Source organism: Patella vulgata, chromosome 3, assembly GCF_932274485.2.
Source record: "Patella vulgata chromosome 3, xgPatVulg1.2, whole genome shotgun sequence".
In the NCBI taxonomy this organism is placed as follows: Eukaryota; Metazoa; Mollusca; class Gastropoda; family Patellidae; genus Patella; species Patella vulgata.
Genome location: NC_065881.2, coordinates 47,778,599 through 47,801,644, shown reverse-complemented (window position 1 = coordinate 47,801,644; position 23,046 = coordinate 47,778,599). Strand labels below are relative to the sequence as shown.

The window sequence follows — 23,046 nt, the reverse complement described above, 5'->3', positions numbered from 1 at the left end:
GACTACTTTGGTCTCCCTAAAGTAAATTGATTTAGGCCCGGAAAAAATAATGTCTTTGGATAGAATAATTTCGTCAAGTATTGAACAACAGGTCTTATAGCAACACATCAAAGTGCACTTAGCTATCTTCATTTATTTGGCAGAGACTCGACGAAAAGAAAAATCGAAACCTTATTCAATGTTTTTTCTTGTTAGAAATAAAGTAATAAACCCTTGAATACACGAGTGGTTGATAGGGTTATCGAAAAAATGATCAACGAACATGCTTTTTTCTCCATTTTCCATGTCTTGAGGTTGGTGATCGCCATACCGTGTAATAATATAACGTCCTCTTGGTTTTAATGAAATGGAGTTAAAGTCCTACTTTCCTGAGTCAACCGGTCAAATGAAGACGCGGGTATACATCATTCAGTGTTTATGAGGGAAATTACTCATAATCAAGTATACAGTGGACCTCGGCTTTCGTTTCATCCGAATGACTAGATTCGTCCTCGTCTCAAGAAACTTCCTCGGACAATATATACAAGGAAGGAACCAGAATTCAACGAACGAAGCTTAACGGTTAAAATAATTAATGTACCGTGTGACGTAGCCTATCACTGACGTATGTATTGATGTACCTTACCAAAAACAATTAGTATTTAATCAAATACAGAATTACATCGAATATGATACATAATCAGTTCGCCCTGTAAATGTTCTTATTAAATGGGAAATGGTAATGGCGTTCCAGAAAGAATAAATAAAAAATACTGTGATTCCTTCGCGAATTCGCTGATACATAATTAAATGAAAATTAATCAAATTGATAAAACCAAAACTTACGAGAAATAATAACCATTGACCAACAAAATTTTGAAATATGTACGTAGATACAACAAATATTGTGTTTTGTTTGTTGTTGCCGTATATTATATTCAAAATGAGAGGCCACCAGTTGATCAAAGGACCCTGTCTTCATTAGCCCAGTCAGTTCTGAACAGTAGTACGTTAAACCCCATTTCATTTCTCTTCCAAGGACCAGTTTTATGACCAGTTATTCTCCTGTACCAAAACTTATTACATCGTGGTTGACTTCAATCCAGAAATACTCTTATGGAGATAAACAGATATAACGACATTTTTGACAGGCAAAACATGAACGACATTTATGACCGTTTGTAATCTGCACACGATTTGAATTGTTCCAAACTCATTCACTCCAGGGCAAGTAATTAAATACGATCATGTAAATGGAATCTCTGTCAGGATGTTGTATTGTTTCTTGAAATGAATACCCACATTTATTTTAGATTCAAATCAATGGACATCTGAACCATAGTTCAATGTTCTATTTTCGTCGTTTGAAATTTAAACCAATAGATTTCTCCTTTCATTTGATGAGATTGGGTAACTTTCATACCGAGAAGAACATGAATCGACAATTTGTTGCCACAGACCAATTATTGAACAAGAATAGGACTTCCAATAAAATGTTGTTATAAAAAAAATAAAACTTTCACGTTGGCAAATATCGAAAACATACTACCGTTTATGTAATTTTAATCATAATAAGATTTCTTATCGCAAAACGCTCATTATACGTCAATGTTTTAATTATTTACAGTATACCGATTTTCTTACCTGCTCGTGTTATTTTAAATTCAGGTACGTTTTGCGAAAACAGAAAAAAAAGGGGTTTGCGGTATTTTGATGAGAAATCATTTTATAATATAATCGATAACATGGATGATGTTGGGTTATGTTCTAACGATCTTCAATGGTATATTCGGCTCGAATATATTTATAAAATAGGCCTTTCTTTTACACTAAAAAATATGACATTCGTTTATTACATGTTGTACTCGAAAACATGTAGATTCCTTATAACCAAATAATGATTATTGTTTTGAAGGATAATTTGCCGGTGATATTTTATACCAAAACACAAGCCAGTACGTTGATATTTAGAATATATACATTCGAACACCATTATTTGGTAAGCATCTTAGTCGCCCAGTAAAACACACCACATTTTTCCTTTCCAAATTTGTTAAATGTCATTGATACAATCTGAAATCCTAATGGAAGATATCGTCTAATGTGGAAACGTAGAATCGCCTCATTTAGCTTTAAAAGTCTGTGGAAACGTAAATATTAGAATCGCCTCATTTAACTGTAGAAGTCCGTGGAAATGTATATTAGAATCGCTTTATTTAGCTTTAGAAGTCTGAGGAAACTTAGAATCGCCTCATTTAGCTTTAGAAGTCTGTGGAAACTTAAAACCGCCCCATTTAGCCTTAGATGTCGGTTGAGACGTAAAATGAACACATTTGAACAAGGTAAAGAGATTGTTTGTTCTTTCAACCATGCTTTAGCAAGTTCACAAATCTGACAGTTTTTGTTATAACTGTGTATATAAATATTATTTCCCAAGTTTTACCATGATGCTATTATTACTTAATAAAGACCGAAGCCTTTGGAACAACATATCTTATAATCTCATAGCCCAAAAAACACACATTGTCATTAAAGGTCCCAATCAACTTTAAGAAAACAGCGATTCTTGTATAATTTCAAAGTGAAATGAAATGAAATGGAGTTTAACGCCCTACTGCTCTGCTCCGACTGGGCTAATGAAGACGGGCATACGCCTACTCTTATATCGTATTCCCACTGCCAAGAGATCTGTTACGTGCACGTCATTGTGTACACGGGGTCTCGGTTTTTCGTTCCATCCGAACGACTAGACAGCGCCACTGACGGGAAAGCACGCCGGAAAATCCCGATGTACTTTCTCCGCCAACACCGGGATCGAACCTCCAGGTTTACTCACTTAGCCACCTTGGCTCCTGTATAATATGAAAATAAAAGATAATGAAACGTGCATGCATGAAACACCCATTATTAATTATTAATTAGGCTAACCACGAGATCATTATCTTCTCTAGAGGGAGATGGAAGAAAGCTCTGAGACTATTGAACTCTCACAGATAACATCTGACAACAGTTTTGGAAATATGGAAAGAGTGTTTCAGTCTTTTAAATGGTATGAAAAACCGAGGTCCCGTGTACAAATTTATAGTGTACATACAAGATTGTAGTTGCAATTCGATGAAGGGTAGGCAGTAACGACGCTATCGAGACACCCACCCAAATTACATACAGAGATAAAGAAATATAAATCAATATGCGTTTCCCCATAATGATCTGAGTTATTTATTGTATATATGAAAAAAGAGAGTCACAAAATAAAGTATAAGGATTCTATTCAGACCTCTATTATCATATATTCTGCCATTTTGGATCGACATTTTATTCTTAACTTGGTGTGCTCTTACCGATGACATAGAATAGATCAAATTCTCACATTCATTCATAGAACTCATAATAATCCTTTTAGAATTCAGTAATATAAGTACTCATCAAATTCTATTGTCATTCAATCCCCTGGGGACATTTAAAGCTTTTATTTATCATTCTGTCTAAGTATCATATACCATATCGATGTATTTAACTTTCTCCTTGTCGATCAATGCGTCGATTATTTTGCTAGCAATTCGTTTTGTGTACACATATACTTCAAAATATACCACCATTTAAACTTACAAGAAAAATTAATAATTTGGACAAAAATAGACATGGGTCATTCCATGTCAAGTGGATCAAATGTCGGAAAGTTGGGAACATGACCCCCTCCAAAAAATTATAAAAAATATGTGTTATATTATATGGCCTTAAGCTAACAAATCCAAATTTATACCTTTCAGGTTTTCGAGTGCTTTAAACCCACAATTCTAATAGGAGTAGAACACTCGAACTTTGTAATCTAAGGCAACTTTTGGTGTAGATTACAAATTTAGCATCACATGCAATGTGCGATTCACACAGTTCGTACCACCAGGTGGCAAAATGTGGAACAAATGAACTATTCACTTTTTTTCAGGATTTCCACAGCCTTTGGAATAGTCACTATTGTATACACCACCTCCAAAATTGTCATAGTTAATATGAGTTTGTCTTTTATAAATTTACAAAAGATTCCGAGTCGATAGGATATATAGTTTTCCAAATATTTAGTATAGAAATTCAATGCACACGTTTGCGGGGTATAGGTCATTTTAAAATCAACGTGAAAAGTCAACAATTTGATGATAGCCATTAAAAATATAAGCCTTCAAATACACAAGATGGACTTTAATGTATATTATAGTAGGGTAAATGAAGTTTCATTATCAACCTTATTCAGAATGTTAACCTCCGTCCCACATGACCAGAATTGAAGGAGAAAATGGGTATATTCTGTACGTTTTCAGTGTGCATTGAATTTGTAGTACCATGGGTCTTCTGTCAGACGCGGTGAGCGGGGAACCCAATCCGATCGCCATATCCTACGTACGACCCATGCATCTTTTCTTACTACATATCTTAGAAGTAAGATCGTCTTGTATTTCTTCTATCGTCTTTGCTTCCCCTTCACGTTGTGTATTTACTTCTTACTGATAGAAATTGCAACATCTTTTCCCTTCCAGAATCTGTCTGCTGTCTGACGAATTCTCACAAGTATGACAGTTTTGTAGCTTTGGGTTTTGGACCTTCAAATATCTAATTGGTCAAATATGATGTAAATAACAGAGAGATTGGTTAATTGAGCCACATGATGTTGAAACCCACCCTTATTTACTGGAGAAACTTCCCATGAGATATCTGTTATCAACCTAGAATTGAATGTTTACCACATTATGACTTCTTTTTATGTAACCATCTGTCACTCATTCGCTAACTTGATGTAAGTACAAATATGTGAATCTACTAACTTGCCAGAGATATTAATTAACACAATATAATGCTATCCTTAATTTAAAGAGCAAAAATTCTTACAAGCTTCGAGACTGAATATTTGGAACAGTATATATCCCATTGATTCAGAATCTTTTGTAAATTGATAAAAGCCAAACTGACACTAACTATGCCCGTTTTGGAGTTTGTGTATACAATAGTGGCTTTGCCAGAGGCTGTGGAAATCCTGAAAATAAAAGTGAATAGTTCATTTGTTCCACATTTAGCCACATTTTGGACATTGAGGGTGATGCTTAATTCGTAATTACAAAATTAGAGAGTTCTACTCCTATTATAAATGTGGGTTTAAAGCGCCTGAAAACCTGACAAAAATTACTGAATGTATGATTCGTTTCAGCACCCTAATTTCAAATGGCCATAAATGTAAAATTTCTAATTTGTTAGTTAAAGACCATATACTATACCATATATTTTTTATAATTTTTTTGGAGGGGTTCATGTTCCCACCATTGGTCCAGTTGATATGGAATGACCCACATCCATAAATGGAACTCTTTTATAGCTTCAATCTGTAGTCTGAAGCCATCGATTAGAATTTGAGGAAAACCATATGCTCTGTTATTGAGTTCATCATATTTGATATGATATCAGCGTTGACTTAGTTTTCCAGACGTCATAATAGGGACTACATTGTATCTGATCACACACTTAATAATATTATATCTCTTATAAATGTCTTAAAGAAGGCGGATGTTTTTAGACCAAGAAACTTATGGATGGTATCTCTTTTTCTATAATAACTTATTTCTTCTCTTTTTTTTTGATTTAGATGTCTGGCGGAAAGCAATATACGGAACTTAATACCCCTTTCCATTTTCTGATATATCAATGTAAATATTGCGTTAAAAAGTTAAGTCGTTGTTGTTTAGTTTTAGTGAATGCGTGGGTCTGGAGAGTATTCGTTTGATAATGAACCATGTAATCTTTAGGGTGGTATATGACTTAAAGTATTGTAAATGAGTGTAGACGGGTGTAATCCAGTTTTATGCTGCACCCAAGAGACCGGGGTAATAATTCTGTCGCACTTTGAGTTGACCCTTAACGGTCTAGAGTGAAGCTCATTATAAAAAAAAATGAAATGAAATGGGATTTAACGTCTTATATATATTCTGCTCCGACTGGACAAATGAAGACGGCATTATAAATATACTCATTTTTGTTATTATTTAAAAGACAAATCTTACAAACCTTTTGAATAAGCAGAGCTCTTGTACCACCCATCTTTTTCTTGGTTTCAGATCTATCATCAGGAGTGGTGGCTGTGCTGTTTGCTTTGTCCGATGGAGTAGTAATAGTACTGCCAGGAGTCTTAATGATTTGAGAGTCACGGAATATATGTTGAAACGATTTGGACAATGGTAATGATATTCGTGAGCCTTTTTTGGCCTTGCTTGTCCCTGCCTTGTCTTTGTTTTTGGATTTGCCTTTGTCACTGCCCTTGGAAAATATGGAACTGCTGACACTACTAAGGTTACCACTTGACATTCGTTTCGCTTCGTATTTCAAAGAATTCTGACTTTTGCTTTTAGCTAAGAAGGATTCTGAAGCAAACTTGCCGTTAGTGAGTATGACACTCTTGACAGTCTGTTGGGAGTCGGAAGAATCACGGAATGTCTGATCTTCCGGTACGCCATCCGATGGTGTGCGAGGGAATGTGCGCGGTATTTCTCTAACGGCGTACCGACTGCGTGAACTTTCAGAGCCAGGTGGTGTGACGAATGTGTCGGTAGATAAACTTCTGAAGCTATCAAAGGTCATGCTACGAAATTGATCGGAGCAGATCGTTGAACCATCATGGGCTGTGACAAAACTGTCTGACAATGAAAGGTTAAAACTTTCAGAATGTCCCAAATCTCCATTACTTGTAACCGGTTTTGGTTCCGGATCATCAAAGGGAGGGAATGGGATTTCCGGTATTCTTTCCATTTTCAAACGTCAGTAAATTATATCATTTCCGTTACATCAATCTGAAAGAAAAACCACAGAGCTTTTAAGATCTCAAATGTTTAGAGTTTTTCTTAAGGTTAATTTAAACAAAATTCAGAACACATCGACCAGAACATATTGACATTTTAAAAGGAGAGAAAAGGAGCGGCTTTTAAATAAATTCAATTATAGTATATAAAACATGACCTCTCATTTCCTTGCCAGTTCTGGCGGTTTGTATATTCAAAGGTTAATAAGTCATTATCACTTTCAAACTAAAAATAAATATATGCTGTATTTTGAATAATACCAAGTTCAAAATAACCGTAAACTAGCCAAATACTTCAATCACATTTGGAAAACTAGTATTTAAACATTGACACATAGCGTTTACAAAATTGCGATGGCTGGAGCGTTAAGTCCTGAACAAAAAACCTTTCAGTAGGGTTTATCATTTAGACTAGCCTAACATTCCAACAAGTTTGAAAAATAACTCTCAAAAACTCTGACTTCTGTTACATTAATTGTTAGTAGACAGTACACCCCGGCATGAAATACGAGCGTATAAAAATGTTGTTTATATTACACGACTTTGGTGTTAATTAGAATATCTTTTATACTGTCATTATTCTATGATAATCTATAATGCTTTTTTACTTCTCCATCAAAGGATCTCCTTGGGATAATTTGAGGCAACACACATAAAAAGTCTAGTATCAGTAATGAAAGTGTAGACGTTAATTAACTATCTTTTTGATATTTATCGTGATTTATAACCTAGAAATTTAATTAAATACTATAGATAATAATTTCATATAGAGACGGAAGAGCCATCGGCGTTAAGATAACAACAGGTTGTCTAGTAGTACAAATATTTCGTTACAATTTCTCATTTCAGTCATCTTGACTTAAAAAGCAAGCAGAAGGAACGACAGCCCAGTGATTCTACCTCAGTTAACAATCCTACCAATGTTTGTAAAAAGATACTATTGAGAACTCTGTTACCTAAGACGTTTACGGGATTTTTATATTACGAGTCTTGAACGTCCTGAATGGGAAGATAGTTCGACTATCTAGACCCGACCTGTATAGCATCCACAAAATATCGTGGATGAACGTGAGACAACAATAAACGTCCACTTTAAATGTGCGTGTGTATAAAAACAAATTGGATGAGCGTGCGGGTTTTGTGATATATCGGCTGTCGATTTTAATCCCCAAAATTTAAACTCTGACCAGGGACGGAGAACGATTGACCTATTGAACAAGGCTTTATATTGTCTGATCCAAAGATCTGCATTCCGATCGCCAAATTGTTCCTGAATACACTTACAATGAACCGTGATCAAAACAAAACATTCCAAAAATTCAAAATATATAGTGAGACTGAATATGTTTTTGTTCTTTATTAGATCTTGATTTATAGACCTTGAGAATGGCTTCCATCGACGGTAACACGTTGCGATGTCAATTTCATTTTAAATAATATACTCGTATGTCTTTATCAAACAATCAAAAGTCACGCGGGGATAATTTGTTTTGGTAATTGTCTGCATTAACTAAGGATAAAGGTGGGATTCCATTTAAATATTCTGTTCAGTAAATGTTGGTAATCTCTCGAGTTTGACTATTAACTGGTTATGTTCTCCAATTACATTTCTTATAATAGAATAGAAATACACTATTCCTTTGGGGACATTCTTAATTCAGCCAGTTTTCATTTTATCAATAAAAATAATAATGTAATTTTCCATTTCAGACTGACTAAATACCGTTATCTTGAAAAACTTACTTTTATGGAATCTGGTAAAATGGTCATCTATCATTTAATGACATTATTACAGATGTTTTCTCGATTTCATCTTGGAATTTTCTGAAAAATATAATAATCACCCTTTATAAAATTGATGGTATCCACCTATTCTAATATATTATTGATGAAGGGATAAATGGCTGATGAAACAATATTTCCTGATATGGTCTATATGTCATTCCGTATAGTGGAAGGGAAAGTTGTTATCTATTGAAAGAGAATTCATGAATATAGTCCCACATGCAGAAGTAAACGAAAGCCCAAAGATATATCTTTACGAAGAGAGGAAAAATTTGTTGGCAAAGGCGCTAAAACTTCATTTCTGTCTACAATGAACGTTTTAATTGCAGAGAAAACACTTTGTGTAAATTTCGTCATTGTTTCCAAATAAAGGACCAAATAAACATTCTGATCAGGTTTCGATAAAAACTTCAAGATGAAGTCACCAAGAATATCTAAATGCGAATCAGTAGTGCCCCTCTTTACGTCTTGCCGAAAACATGTTGAATCTAACAAAGATCTTAGCATGTCTGACAAATAGAACCTTTACAGGAACGATGACGATACAACACACCCCACACATGCCCTTTTTTGAAGGCCTTTGCAGTATCCTACACCAGTACACGTTCTACTACATAGCCTCGTCGGTCCATTCAATTTCACACTGACATTTTCTGTATATACACAAATTATTGGTTATTATAATGTAGTGGTATGGTGTCGTTCAAGATACATAGTATACTTACGGAACACTTGGTACTACTTGAAGATGTACTACTATACGGACTTAGATTGCACTTTAAGATTGATATTCTTATGTTCTATTTATAAACTAACTCCAGTATATTCATTTCTTTGAAATTCGATTCTATGGCGTAAACTAGCTTTAACTTATTCTATATTTGTAAAATAATTAAACTATTAAATATTACATGCCGTATATAATTAAAACACGATCGATTGGCCTATTCTTTGAACTTAAAACTTTACCCTATTAAGAAGAATTTCCACTTGAAATCACTGTTTATTAAGGACAATGACTTTTCATAACCGCAGAAAAATATCCTGGCACAGATTGCAATTTATACTATTCAAAAAAAGTAGGGGATATTTGATTTTGGGGGCATAATACTAAAATATGCAAATGACTACGAAAAAAGTCACTATAGAACCTAACAGAAGAAACATTTCCAGTTACATGTGACGCCCAAACGCACCAATAGCTACCGCATGGAATGCAGGTGATGCTTGGGATCATCATGGGGGTCCAACCCAAGATTTGCACGACTCTGACTTTGAATGTTACAGTCATTGTGGCATTGAATTCCAGGGTGGAAACATCAGTTTAATTGTTTTAGTGACCAGAAAACAAATTTTGATATGCGTCGGCTTACCCAAAATGAAAGGTTACGTGCCCTTGGCATGCTACAGATCGGCACAACACAGGCGGTTGTGGCGCGGACGATGAATGTTTCTCAGTCTGTCATAAGCAGGCTATGGTCCAGATACCGTGATACACAATCTGTACAGGACAGACCACGCTCAGGTCGACCAAGGGCGACAACTCAAGCCCAGGATTGATTTATCCGTACCTTGGCCTTGAGAAATCGTGTCATCACAGCAAATCAGATCATCGCTCGTCTTCAAACAGACACTGGTGTGAGAGTGAGTGGCCAGACGATTCGGAATCGACTGCATAGGGGTTACCTTCGCGCCCGACGTCCTCGCGTGATCCCTTGTTTGAGAGATCATCACATTCAGGCAAGACGTCGTTGGTGTAGGGATCGTCAACACTGGGATAATCGACGCTGGAGCAATGTGATGTTTTCAGATGAGTCAAGGTTCACTGTTGATTTTTTGGACAGACGTAGGAGGGTGTGGCGTCGTCGAAACGAGCGCTTCCAAGACGTTAACGTCATCAGACATGATCGATTTGGGGGTGGTTCTGTTATGGTGTGGGGAGGCATCACTGTTGCTGGAAGAACGGCTTTACATGTTGTTGCAGGGCGTGTTACAGGCCAGTACTACCGGGACAACATCTTGGCAGTCCATGTTGTGCCGTTCGCACGACGTCATGGCCGCCGTTTCATCTTCCAGGATGACAACGCAAGATGTCACAGGGCCAGGATCGTTACAGGTTACCTCCAACAACAGAACATCACCACATTACCTTGGCCAGCACTGAGTCCCGACCTCTCCCCCATCGAGCATGTCTGGGACATGCTTGGACAGAGGTTACGTCAACGTCAACAACGTCCTGCCAATGTCCAAGAACTTGCTGCTGCGTTGCAACAGGAATGGGACAATCTGGACCAAAATGACCGTAGACGTCTCATTAGGAGTATGCCACGTCGGATCAATGCTTGTTTGGCAAACAGAGGAGGATTTACCCGTTACTGACTTGGTTGTGATGCTGTGGTAACTTTGCTGTTTGACCCCGGGTATCATTTTACCCTTATAATGGTCAGTCTGTGCCTTACTTAGTCTAACGATCATTTGGAATAAATCGATGAATGTGAACTTCATTTCATTTTGTCATTTGTTTCTTCGTCAGTTTCATTAGGTGACTTTAATAACACTTAAAAATCAAATATCCCCTACTTTTTTTGAATAGTATATTTTTCAGCTATGCGAACTCCTCGAAAACGTTCATTAGGTAAACCGACCTTCATTAGCCCAGCTGGGCAAGAAAAGCAGGACTTTAAACCTGGTTTCATTTCATCATGTAAACCATTAATATGTTTAAGTTTATAGAGGTTTTAATTTTTGCGAATAAGGTGAACGATTCTGAATCTTCCAAAGCCTTATCAGAAAGCATACCTCATATTTAAATACTCCACGCCTAGACAAAAAACTGTTCTTGATAACGACTTGTGATTCATATAACAACTAGGTTGAAAATTATATGTCATAAGTTATGATGTTGAGCTTCGATCCTCTTCTGGATTCAACACAAATTACAAGTGCTATATTATCAACCATTATTATCTCATTAAAGGCTATGAGTCAAGCTCATGTTGTCGATGGAATCCTGATTCCAGATAGTACATGGTGTAATAGCAACTTTATGAGAGCCTTGTAAAAACATTCCTGACATCAATTGGAATCATGTTTTATTAATAACTACCATTAATTCAGAGTAGTCATATGTAAGTGATCTCCCCATTAATGCACGCGATGCATTTAATATCACATTTGCTTTGAATTTAATATAGATGTAGACGTTGGTAGGCATATTATTCTTTATAGGAACCGTGTGCAAAAATATCGATTAATTGCCAATCTATATGCATAAAAATTCTTCAACTTGAAACTCATTTTAAACATTATTTATCTTATAAGGGAGAAAAAAGACGATACGAAAATATTGATATCATGATATTATAACCATAATAGGTTTCTTTGGGCAAAATTGTCGATTCATATAGTCATTATTTATCTTTTAGAAGAAAAAAATGGCTAAAGAACTCTGTAATCTTGATATTAATTTAGACGAAGCTATATTTTAAACGTCTGGGGAACAAAGATAATACCTTCATCTCATCACGTCATTACACCACCAAAGTTATGGCGTGCCCCTGGAGAAATCTCTTTAAAAACAATGGATAAACTTCATCTCGGTTATCCCTCGTAAATTTTCTCCACATTTTCACCGCGTATGCATTATTCAATTTTATGGCGTATGAAAACTATCTTGAGGGATGTAGATATGCCGTATTATTAACTCTGCAAGATTAAAGTCGTCTTCATAATCGTCCTCGGTATTAGTGTCTAGGGTTTCAGATAATGTTACATCTTTATTTATGATCTCGGGGTTAGAATCAGGTAACCAGTTAAAGATCTTACAAGGTTTCTATCGCTATGATAAGATCGTCTTCAATATAAAAGAGAGTCACATTATTGACATATACCCTGTGCGATATAGTATACAAGATTTAGATTGTCTTTAATTAACCAGCTAAACCTCTTTGCTGTATACAGGCCAGAATTCAACTGCTGAAATGAGATGAAGTGGGATCGGCTTTAAACTCTTGCTTTTCTGCTAATGAGGTCGAGTTTTCTACTAACGCGGGCGTTATAGATCAAAATCTCTGTCATTGGCGAGGTTTCGACCCCGAGTGTGTATCTGGCAAGGAAAAGGGTCGCCAGGCAAACCTGGTGGGATTTCCCCGGTCCCCCGGATTCCCCCAATACTAAAGACCCCTACACACAAAATAAAATCTCACAAAATGTTAGTCCCGAAATAATCTGGCTTGTGTCGAATGGACAAAGACAAGATGATATCTCACAAAAAAAATAATTTAAAAATCAAACATAACGGTAATCAAACTTACACTTTTCACTCAAATGGTAGTGTCTTGAAGTACAAGCAATAAATAATGATAACTCTTCGGCATCCGATTATCTAGAGAGTTGATTATAGGCTTGTCATGTGAATAAATTTCTAAAAAATAGTTTATATAACTTTTAAGCCAAAATAAAGACCTGCAATAGGTAGATTTACCTCTTACATAATGCATCTTTAATTCAGCAATCATATGTGAGAAGACCAAGGAGTGTAAATCAAGTAGCGTATTGAAATTGAATAAAACTCTCCAATACATGCTGGAGCCACGGTGGTTCAGTGAGGAGGGCGCAGGACCCTTATGCATGAAACATCTTAAATCTAATGTAAAATTGATTTATGTTACACGATGTACAATCCTACAAGCTGTATTATGGTGGATTCCTAGAGTATTCCAATCACTTGCTGGAAACTACAAGGATTAAACCGTAAAGTCATAAATACTTGCAGCAATGGCGGGACGGCGCGGTTCATATAGGCGGCGTATCTGACGGCCCCATTTCACTCGCAGAGATACACTGTCAAAAGTGAAAATGGACGTTTTTGATTTTTGTTTTAATAATGAGTAATTGCTCCACCAATCCTCAGACATTCCGCAATTCGTCGTGGTATGCTACTAATCACGATTTAGGGCAATCTGACTCACTCCTCTTGCAGTTCCACGGCCAATTCTTGCAGTGTTGTCGGTTGACGTTGACGTCGATGAACACGTCTCCCGATCATGTCCAAGACATGCTCTATGTCAGGACTCATGGCTGGCCAAGGCATATGGACAATATGGTGACGCTGGAGGTAGTCATTCACGACACGAGCGCGGTGGGCACGGGCATTATCATCTTGAAAGATGAAACGTCGACCTGCAAGTTGAGCAAAGGGCAGAACTATCGGTGCCAGGATGTGGTCACGGTAGTACACACCAGTGACTTTTCCTTGAACAATATGCAAGTCCGTTCTGCCAGTCATGGTGTCTGACGTTAACGTTAGCATGACGCTCATTTACACGCCTATCGGTGAAATCTGGAGTAAATCTGAACTCATCTGAGAACATTACACGCGCCCATCGACGATTACCCCAATTTCTACGCTGCCTACACCATTGACGCCTGTTTGCCATGTGCTGGCGAGTTAATGGAGGCACAACAGGTGGTCGTCGCACATGCAAATGGGCTGCATGTAGCCGATTTCTAATCGTTTGGGGTGTAACTCGAATTTCTGTAACTTGGTATAAGTTTGCAGAAAGCTGATTGGCCGTCTGTCCTCTATTTGGTAGGACCTGTGTACGAATGTATCGATCCTGGGCTTGTGTAGTGGCTCTAGGACGACCTGAACGAGGTCTATCATCAACATTGTGTGTTTGTTGGTACCGGTTCCACAGTCTGCTGATCATAGACTGTGACACATTAAGCATGTTGGCAACTGCTCGCTGTGTAGAACCCATTTGAAGCATGCCAATAGATTGCCAAATTGAATAGGACAGCCTATGCACCAATGTTAACAGCGATAATTTCTTTTATTGGAGAAAGGGGGGCCACCTCCCCCTTTGTCCTTTCTCTGCACACCACTTCCTCAATGAGATGTTCCCTGTCCCTGAAAATTCTTTCTCCACGTAAAGTTCACTGAAACAACCCATTCAATGCGATCGATTAATCCAGTAATAGTATTAAATGAAGACAACAATACTTTTGTATAGATATTGAGGAGTCTTAATACTTAAGTACCTTAGATTTAAGGAAGAATTTGAAGATTTTCAGCATAAGACTTGGAATAAGGGATTTACTTAAGGATGGTTTTATGGGCAAGTCTTTATTTTAAGGAATTTCTTGCACTTAAGATGTTTCATGCATATGGGCCCTGGTTCGCTCCCAGTATTGGCCGAGAAAGTACCGTGGGATTTCCCCCCGTGGTATCCCCTTATCAGTGGTGTAGGACAAAGTGTCTTGCAAGGAACATGATCTAGTACTTCGTATGGAATGAAAACCCGAGGTCTCGTGTACAGTTTAAATTGAATTGGTAGGCGATGCGCTAGAGGCACTTGCGTAGATAATATCGTATGCTGTGCTACAGTTAAATATGAACTCGATAGAAAAACAAAGGCATTTTTAAAAATAGAGCAGTTAGTGTTAATCAAGGTTTGGAAAGCTAACATAATACTCTTATCATTTAATCAATAGTTACTAAAAGCAGAAATCACCCTAGCGAGACCTTGCACACCGATCTAATAGTTTGTTGAGGTTTTATATGAAGTGGTGTTATTTATTGAGCTCTCCCGATAGACGATGTCCTTCAAGACTTCATCAATTTCACGCTTAACTGCTTAAATAAAGTTTGTCTGGTTTATTAAAAACAAGGAATATTCCAGCTATCAATGAATGTGATATTCCCTTTGGTGAGGCTAGACGACAAATTTCAGCTTTTATTAACACACTGAGGCTTTCTGAATATAAAACATTGTTCAAACTGTAATTTATTCCGATGATTGGCAATTATTTTTATGTATTCACTTCTCTGGACAATACACTGTCTATTAATAAACATATAGTTTACAGCTAAAGTTTGATGAAGACAATAATTATACAGCGGGACAGTAGAAATGTTAAAACAGTCTAGAACACAAAACATAACAGGAGAGTCTCATGTATATATGAATTTCACAAATGGTAATGGTGCATGATGGTCGACACCGTGCGCATACCCCGTCTCGTGCATATCACTTGTCTTTACGTACAGCTACACAGAGCGATAGTTATTTTATATCATGTTACCTACATTGTAAAAAGTATTTGTGCATTTTACCGTAAATTGACTGGCAGAAAGTTGCCAGTAAAATGACAGTATTTTAACACTGACATGTAAATTTACACCTAAATGGTAGATTTACATTTACAAACACCATGTAAACTTACACCGAATGTAAAATAACTTCGATGTAAGTTTACATTCACCGTAAAATCTACACTGTGTTTGTGAATTTACTAATTAAATCACCTATATGGCCAAAACGTTCTAAGCTAGTTAAAATGGGGGCCAAAATGGGCCTAAATAAAGACCTGCAATACGCAGATTTAGCTCTTGAATAATGCCTCTTTAATAAAGGAGAATTTTTTAAATCATGGTTTGATCAAATTCTGACTATCATGATCTGCCATATAATAAGCAATTAGTCACAATAAATCGCTTGAAAATACAATAAAGGGGGGGGGGGCGAAATAGCAGCTGATATAGGCCTAATAAACGGGAATTATGCTAGAATCCTAGGCATCACATAGTTTTATGGGGTATTTTAGGGGATGTAAGCAGGAACTGCACTTGTCTAAACAAGAACCAGGGACAGAATTTTGTTGACGGTCTGCAAATAAAATGATAAATGCTAAAAACTCACCACTTGCCAAGAGCTACCCCTCTATAGTCTCAGTTAGCAGGTCACAACTATTTCAATCACGACTGACATTATAAATGAACGGCAAAAAGCATCACAATAAGACTAATTTCCTATTCTTTTAAAAATCTTCATACGTTAAAATTATTTTATAGGCGATATCGGAATAACATTATTTACCAGCGACTCGAGACTGAAGCATTCTAAAATTTAAAAGAGGACGGTCGGTATAAATATATTGAGAATAATGAGAATATTTTCTGAAAAATGAACGATAGCACGTGGCCAAATAAGGGCTTTTTAAAAATGGGTGTAAAAATATTTCTTAAATAGTTCCGAAGAAAACCCCTAAATATTTGGGCTACAATATCGATAAACACGTTCCTGTTTCGAATTTATCGGGGGTTTATTTCCATTTCACCATGCCTGAATAATGTTCCAATGGACAGTTCGAAGTAGTAGTGTAAAGTAATGTAGCCTTAAAAGATCTATCAATGTTAAAGTTCAAAAGAGATGTAGAATTACACGTTTCTAGTAAATTGTACACAAATCCTGTATTTAAACATGTTTTAACAGTAGAATTACCCATAAAAACAGTCAAAGTATAACATACATGTACTTCTAACAAACATAGCTGTATCAATACAGATTACACGTAATAAAAATACAGTTCTTACTTGTAAAACTACACTTTTATTGTTAATTTACCAATCTTTTACAGTAATCCCATCTTACCTCACTGATACAGTAAATTTATAGTATAAAAACATGCAGTGGTCTTTTTAAAGCGTTATGTTAAAGAAATTACATATTTTTCACTGAAATTTTACATTATTCTTCACAGTGTAGTACTCCAGTTATTGAAAACGGTGAATCAAGGGACAGTGGCGTATATGTGATGTTACCATAGCCCCCTCCCCCAAGAATTATTTTGCAGAAACACGCACAAAAAATAGCTTCTTCAATTTAATAAATATTTTTTTTTTAGCGCACCCTGTTCCCTTTTTTTCGAAGCACTAATGCCAAATGGCAAAGGTAAGAGGGCCCTGGCAGTAGCATTTTACTGTTTTCTGTAAACTTGAATATATACAACCAAAACTGTACAAGGATGTCTGATTTATCAGTTTCACATAGCTTCATATTTCCACACACCTTCCAATATACCACACTAGTTATTTATAATACATTTTCTGTTAGTTAATGTAAATTTGATAAGCGTGGGGTAAAATCAAAAGCATGTTAAACTGTAGTGGAGTGGCCCTTATGCTAGATTCCCACTATCATGATTAAAATCATGAATTTAAACGTGGAATAATCGTAGTGATTCTCCAGGTCTTATCATATATTGAGGTCAGTCGTAGCAATCGTGTTGATAGTATCGAAACGTATCTGAACGTATCTGTACGTACCAGATCGTGGACTCAATAGGGTCAATCCTATCGTAACGCATTGCACGACAAATCTTCACTGGAGATGGCATTGTTGGGGGGTGGGGGTGGAGGCGAATGTTAACGCGTAACGCGTGCGTGTTTCATCATAAGGTCAAGTGGCGTGATTTCTATTCCCCACTGGTACGTGACAAGGAGTAGGGTCGCCTGTCCAATCTCGTGAATTTTTCTTCGGGTCCTCCGGTTTCCAACCACTACTAAAGACCCTTGCGCGCAAGCGAATTATTGCAATGAAATTGTGCAGTCCCCAAATGACCTAATTTGTGTAGAGTGGACGTTAAACCCCATCTCTCTTTGTAGGCACTCAGTTTATCTTTCTTGGCCCATTGACCCATTTAATGATTCTATGTAAAATCTATTTAAGTAATTCTGTACAAGTGAGACAACACACTTGTTCAAAGAAGAAATACATTTACTCCTATACATCACCTTGACAGCTTTGTCTTTAAGCAACATTTTATCCAATAAAAGAGGAAGGATAACTAACGTTCCAGGGATGAACATGAAAAATGTTTTCCTTCTAGAAAACGTGTAAATTGTCTGTAGTAAGAATAACTTGTCTGCAAACGATTTTTTAAAAGCAAAGATTTTGACATATTTTCAATAAATCGTTTTGGGCCATTTTCATTTTTTGTCTATTACACATACATTGTATTTTTGACGTTCGACATTGTGTAGACTACAAAATTATACTGTTGGGAATTTCAATGGCAATATGGGTTTGTATTTCTTAGCTGTCAGGACGATCAAAATTGAAACCTTCGAGCTACTGAATGTACGTCAAGACATTAGATATGTTGATATTTATAACTTGGAAATGACACTACTAATTAAAAAAATTTAAAATCTGGTTTACATACAAATGCTCTGTTTTAATATGAGAAACAGAAAACAAATCATCATCATTGTTCAAGCTAAAAAATTTTTATGGCGTAGGTTGTTGAAATGGCCTGATGTTTTTGTAGCATAGTGGCACAACCAATGTATCAAAACATAAAAGTCCATGATCAAAATCACTGACATTTGATGGCTAGTGCAATGTAAGACTTTAATAATATATAATTTGTAGTTGTTTCGAAATGTCAGTAATATTGACATCTCTTGCTCAATCTTTTTTTTTCTGTTACGTAAAAGAACAAGTTACTAATTAAATAATGTTGAGACTCCTGCATCTGGTTTATTTCTGTCTGAAATCTAAACAAAAGGTAGATGTAACCTAGGTAATTCTAAGTGTATAAAAGGTTTTATAATTCATGTTATAACATTGTCTATCGTTCGTCTTGAGTTGTTAAAAATACATTAAAAGTTTAAGAAATGTTTAATTAGCGAAAATAATAGTCGTGAATATTTAATGACGCATTTTAAGAAATAACTAAAGCATATTTAAATTTCTAATTTCCAACACAGCAGGTGGCGGCTATACGACAGTTTTGTTCACGAACGAACTATATTTTATCTTCATTTTTGTCTCCTAGCTACATGTCCATATTTATGAACTGAGATTATTTTTGTTCACATAAAGAATTGCATTCACAGAAAATGTTACTTTCTACCCCCTTCTCGTCTCTCTTAGTGTTTCTTTCTCTAATACTTGAATTTTACTTATATGTTTAACTGAGAGTTAGATCGTTTTATATATTTTTTCTTATATATATATATTTCACCCCCCAAAAAATCATTATTAATTGTTTAATTGTTTAATCACTGTCTTATATTTTCCGCCACAGGGGCATCATCAGTACATAACATGACAATAATATTAACAATAGTGTTAATATTATTATGTTATGTCCTGATTGTTAATATTGTTATGTCCTGATTATGCCCTTGTGACGGAAAATATTAGACAGTGATTAAACAGTGAATAATGATATAGTTGTTCAATTCATAATATTGTTTTTATTGGATATATATATTACAATTCTACATATTATTTATATTATCGTACTTTACAATTCAAATATTTCGCTAGGACTGTTCGGATGGCGAACACAAGCATTGCAAAAATGTTAGCATGTCATATCTACAAGATTTTCAATGAATTTAGAGAAATATTTGTCAGCTATTTCTTGGCATCCCCCTTAAGATCGAATTGTTTTGGGTGTTTGTTTTCATATTCTTGTGTCGAATTATATCCATGGACTTAATCAAAAGAATGAAAAATAAAAAGAATATGGACCAGGAACCGAACAAGACGCCATAGCCGCCATTTGGAGTTTTAAATTCGAATGTCCAAGGAACACTCATTCCAAGGGTCATGTCGGTCGTATTAGGCTTTTTACGAAGAATTAAAACAAAAACCTTATATGGACCAAAAAAAGAACATTACGTCATAGCCGCCGTCTTGGGATTTTGACGTCATACAAACAATCGAATGTCCAAGGAACACTTATGTATCAAATGTCATGCCTAAAGCATAAGGCTTTCTACGAAAAATTTGAAAAAAGAAACCAATATGGACCAAAAACCAAAGCCCTGTATAGGGAAAGTTACGACAACTCATTTAAAGGCGTCATTTTGGGTCCCTACTTCGGCACCATAAAAACTATGACGTCACTGCGTCATATAACTTTACTTAACAAAAAGTTTTATTTTTTTCTTGGTATAACGTTTTACGGGCTACAATTTAACAAATTGCAAAAGAAACCAATGCAGTTTGGATCAATGATTAATAAATATGTCAGACAAAATCATACTCAAAATCGACCAAGGCACATTAATTTGGCAAGCGATGATCTCAAAAATTTAATTTCGAGAATTCTTGATTGTAGAAATTTAAAATGGCCGGGAAAATGAAATCCAAAACGGTGGAATTTTAATTAATCGTCTTTTTTTCCGTTGGTTATGTCTTGTTATATGCCGTATATATGGGTTTGGTGGTTGTTGGGTTCTATTTAAAAAAACAAAACAACTAATTATGAATGGTCCAGATGTTGTAAATATAAAAAGACAAAAATGGCGATGCATGTCCTTGTGGATATTGCTTGTAAGGTGGTGTTTACGGTTACTGAATTCAATAATGGGTTCAAAACTTAATTTCAGATAGGATTGTCACATATCAAATTTTGCGTAAGCTAGAAACACCGGGACAAATTACAGAAAACATTTTTACGATCAGTTTTATAAAAGAAGGGAGAGAATCTCACCGGACCCCCAATAGAGTGGGAACCCCAGCGAGGCCTAGTTTAGGGACCGTCGGTCCCCTAATATCTTGTTGTGGCAATCACAAGGGCCTGTCGTGAAATGAATAACAGATAGAAATAAACCCGTGGTAACTATCGACCTTGATGCTACCAGGGACCGACCGGGGTTCGAGGATATCTAAACCATAATGTACCCTGTAGTTCGGGTAGTCTCTCTAAACAATCATGTACGCTGCAGTTCGGATAGAGTCAGTTCGATGTACCCTGTAGTTCAGATAGAGTCTCTAATCCATAATCTACCCTGTAGTCTCTAAAACATGATGTACCTTGTAGATCAGATACAAGGTAAACCATGTTTACACTGTAGTTGGGATAAACCATAAGTTTGTAAATAGGAGGTCGATCGTCAAATGGATATGATTTTTAAGATATGTTAAACCGGAAATGACATAGTTTCTCCTAAATGAATATTGTTAACGCGCTTAAAATATCTGGATGCAAGAGACTTGGTGCTGAAAATTCTAGGTACACAATGTTAACCACCAATAGATGTTTTAATGACAATAATTCACATACTTTATTCAGCCCGACGCAAGACTTAAAATGAATAGATACAGTTCGCTTAACTTGAATGTAGATATTATTTATCTATGTGGCATATATAGGACCTTTCGCTTAAATCATAGTTTTACGTATTTGTCGACATTAAGGTGTGCTTGTTCTATTGTTCCATTTAGCCTATGATTTTCCTTGTTTCACTTGACTAAACAAAACTTTTTGTAGGAATTTAGGCTTTTATAGATTGAACATAAAGCCGATAAATGTTGAGATGTGTGGAACATGCTCGAGGCGATTTGCAACAAATCTCAGACACGTTATGTTTGATACTGGTTGAGGATTAGAACAACGTGATTCTTTTCATTGGATATGTGGTGCAAATACACAAAGGAGTCAGACAAACTCTAAACCAACTGCGTCCCCTTCACTGGGTCCCTTCAATGTCTGTCTACCTGTGGAATAACATGTACATTATTTGTATCTGTTAAATTTGTGCGGTTTATATATTAGACAAATTAATATTATTATTTACACATAGGCGGGAGTGATAACGTCTTACCCCAACCAAATTGCAAAAGCAACCAGGAAGTTTCGGAGAGCGATATCTCGTATCACATGACACTGACGAAATATATGCCCGAAATACATGTCACGATAGACACCCTTTATTTAAATTACACTAATGATCGATGACCAAAAACTAACACACAATCCGGAATGGCTCCAGACCAAAAAATCGTGGAATTTCAGGCACTGATTTTGCCGGCTAGACAGCAAAAAGGTTTTATATCCCAAATTATTATTTAAATTTTGATTTTTCACTTTACCCATCTGCACAAAAAATCTGATTTTTAAAAGCGTATGACATATCTATCCACATCCCTGTCGGGGCAGCCAACTTCAACACAACAGTATAATAGGGCATAGAATAGATAGTGAGTAGGTACAAATACTTGGGACCAAAGATGACGTCATATGAAATTTCTGGCTTGACAGTTGTCGCAACTTTATCTATAATCATATTATCAAAAATCGTGTGTCCAAGAAACACTCTGTAAACCTCGACTACATGACGAATTCCGGTATTGGAACTACTTTTAAGTTCCCGAATTAAAAATGGCTGCGCCCATGAAGAGGCCTGTGAAGATTATTTTATCATACAAAGCTTACAATGTATGGAGCTGTTTTTCTTTTAAGTGCATTCGATTTTCCTTAAACAAAGGACAACTTTGCATTGAAAACTTTGCACACTCTGTGGACGACACCATTTAGAGAACTTCTTTCTAACAGCGGCAAGTTTTCCTAATAAGTAAACCGATAGCTACATACCGTCATACAATGTAATAAGATTGGTAGAATTTTTGCACTTCAAATTAATAATAGCATTATATTAATATTATGTCCTTGGCTGGTTATTGGTCCCATATTTATAGACAAGGCATATACATCTAACGTACTTAAATGAATGATTGATGGGTTGACACATAAAAAGATTTATAATTGATAAACATAGCTGGTTCTGTGTGAAAACAAAATATCACCAGATCACTTATGATAGGAAAATTACTATTGCATAATTTGGCTTAGTAACCAAGCAT

General features: G+C 36.0%; 1 protein-coding gene across 1 annotated transcript in view; it reads right to left on the bottom strand.

Annotated features, from left to right (window-relative positions):
* The window catches only part of LOC126815620 (potassium voltage-gated channel subfamily H member 6), a 190,476-nt gene that overhangs the window by 85,477 nt on the left and 81,953 nt on the right, over positions 1-23,046 (bottom strand). The window contains exons 2-3 of the mRNA XM_050541349.2: positions 8,558-8,638; positions 6,028-6,806 (exon numbers count right to left, since the gene is read on the bottom strand). Coding sequence (XP_050397306.2) covers positions 6,028-6,765 — 738 coding nt within the window. The 5' untranslated portion in view covers positions 6,766-6,806; positions 8,558-8,638. The remainder of the gene's footprint in view (positions 1-6,027; positions 6,807-8,557; positions 8,639-23,046) is intronic.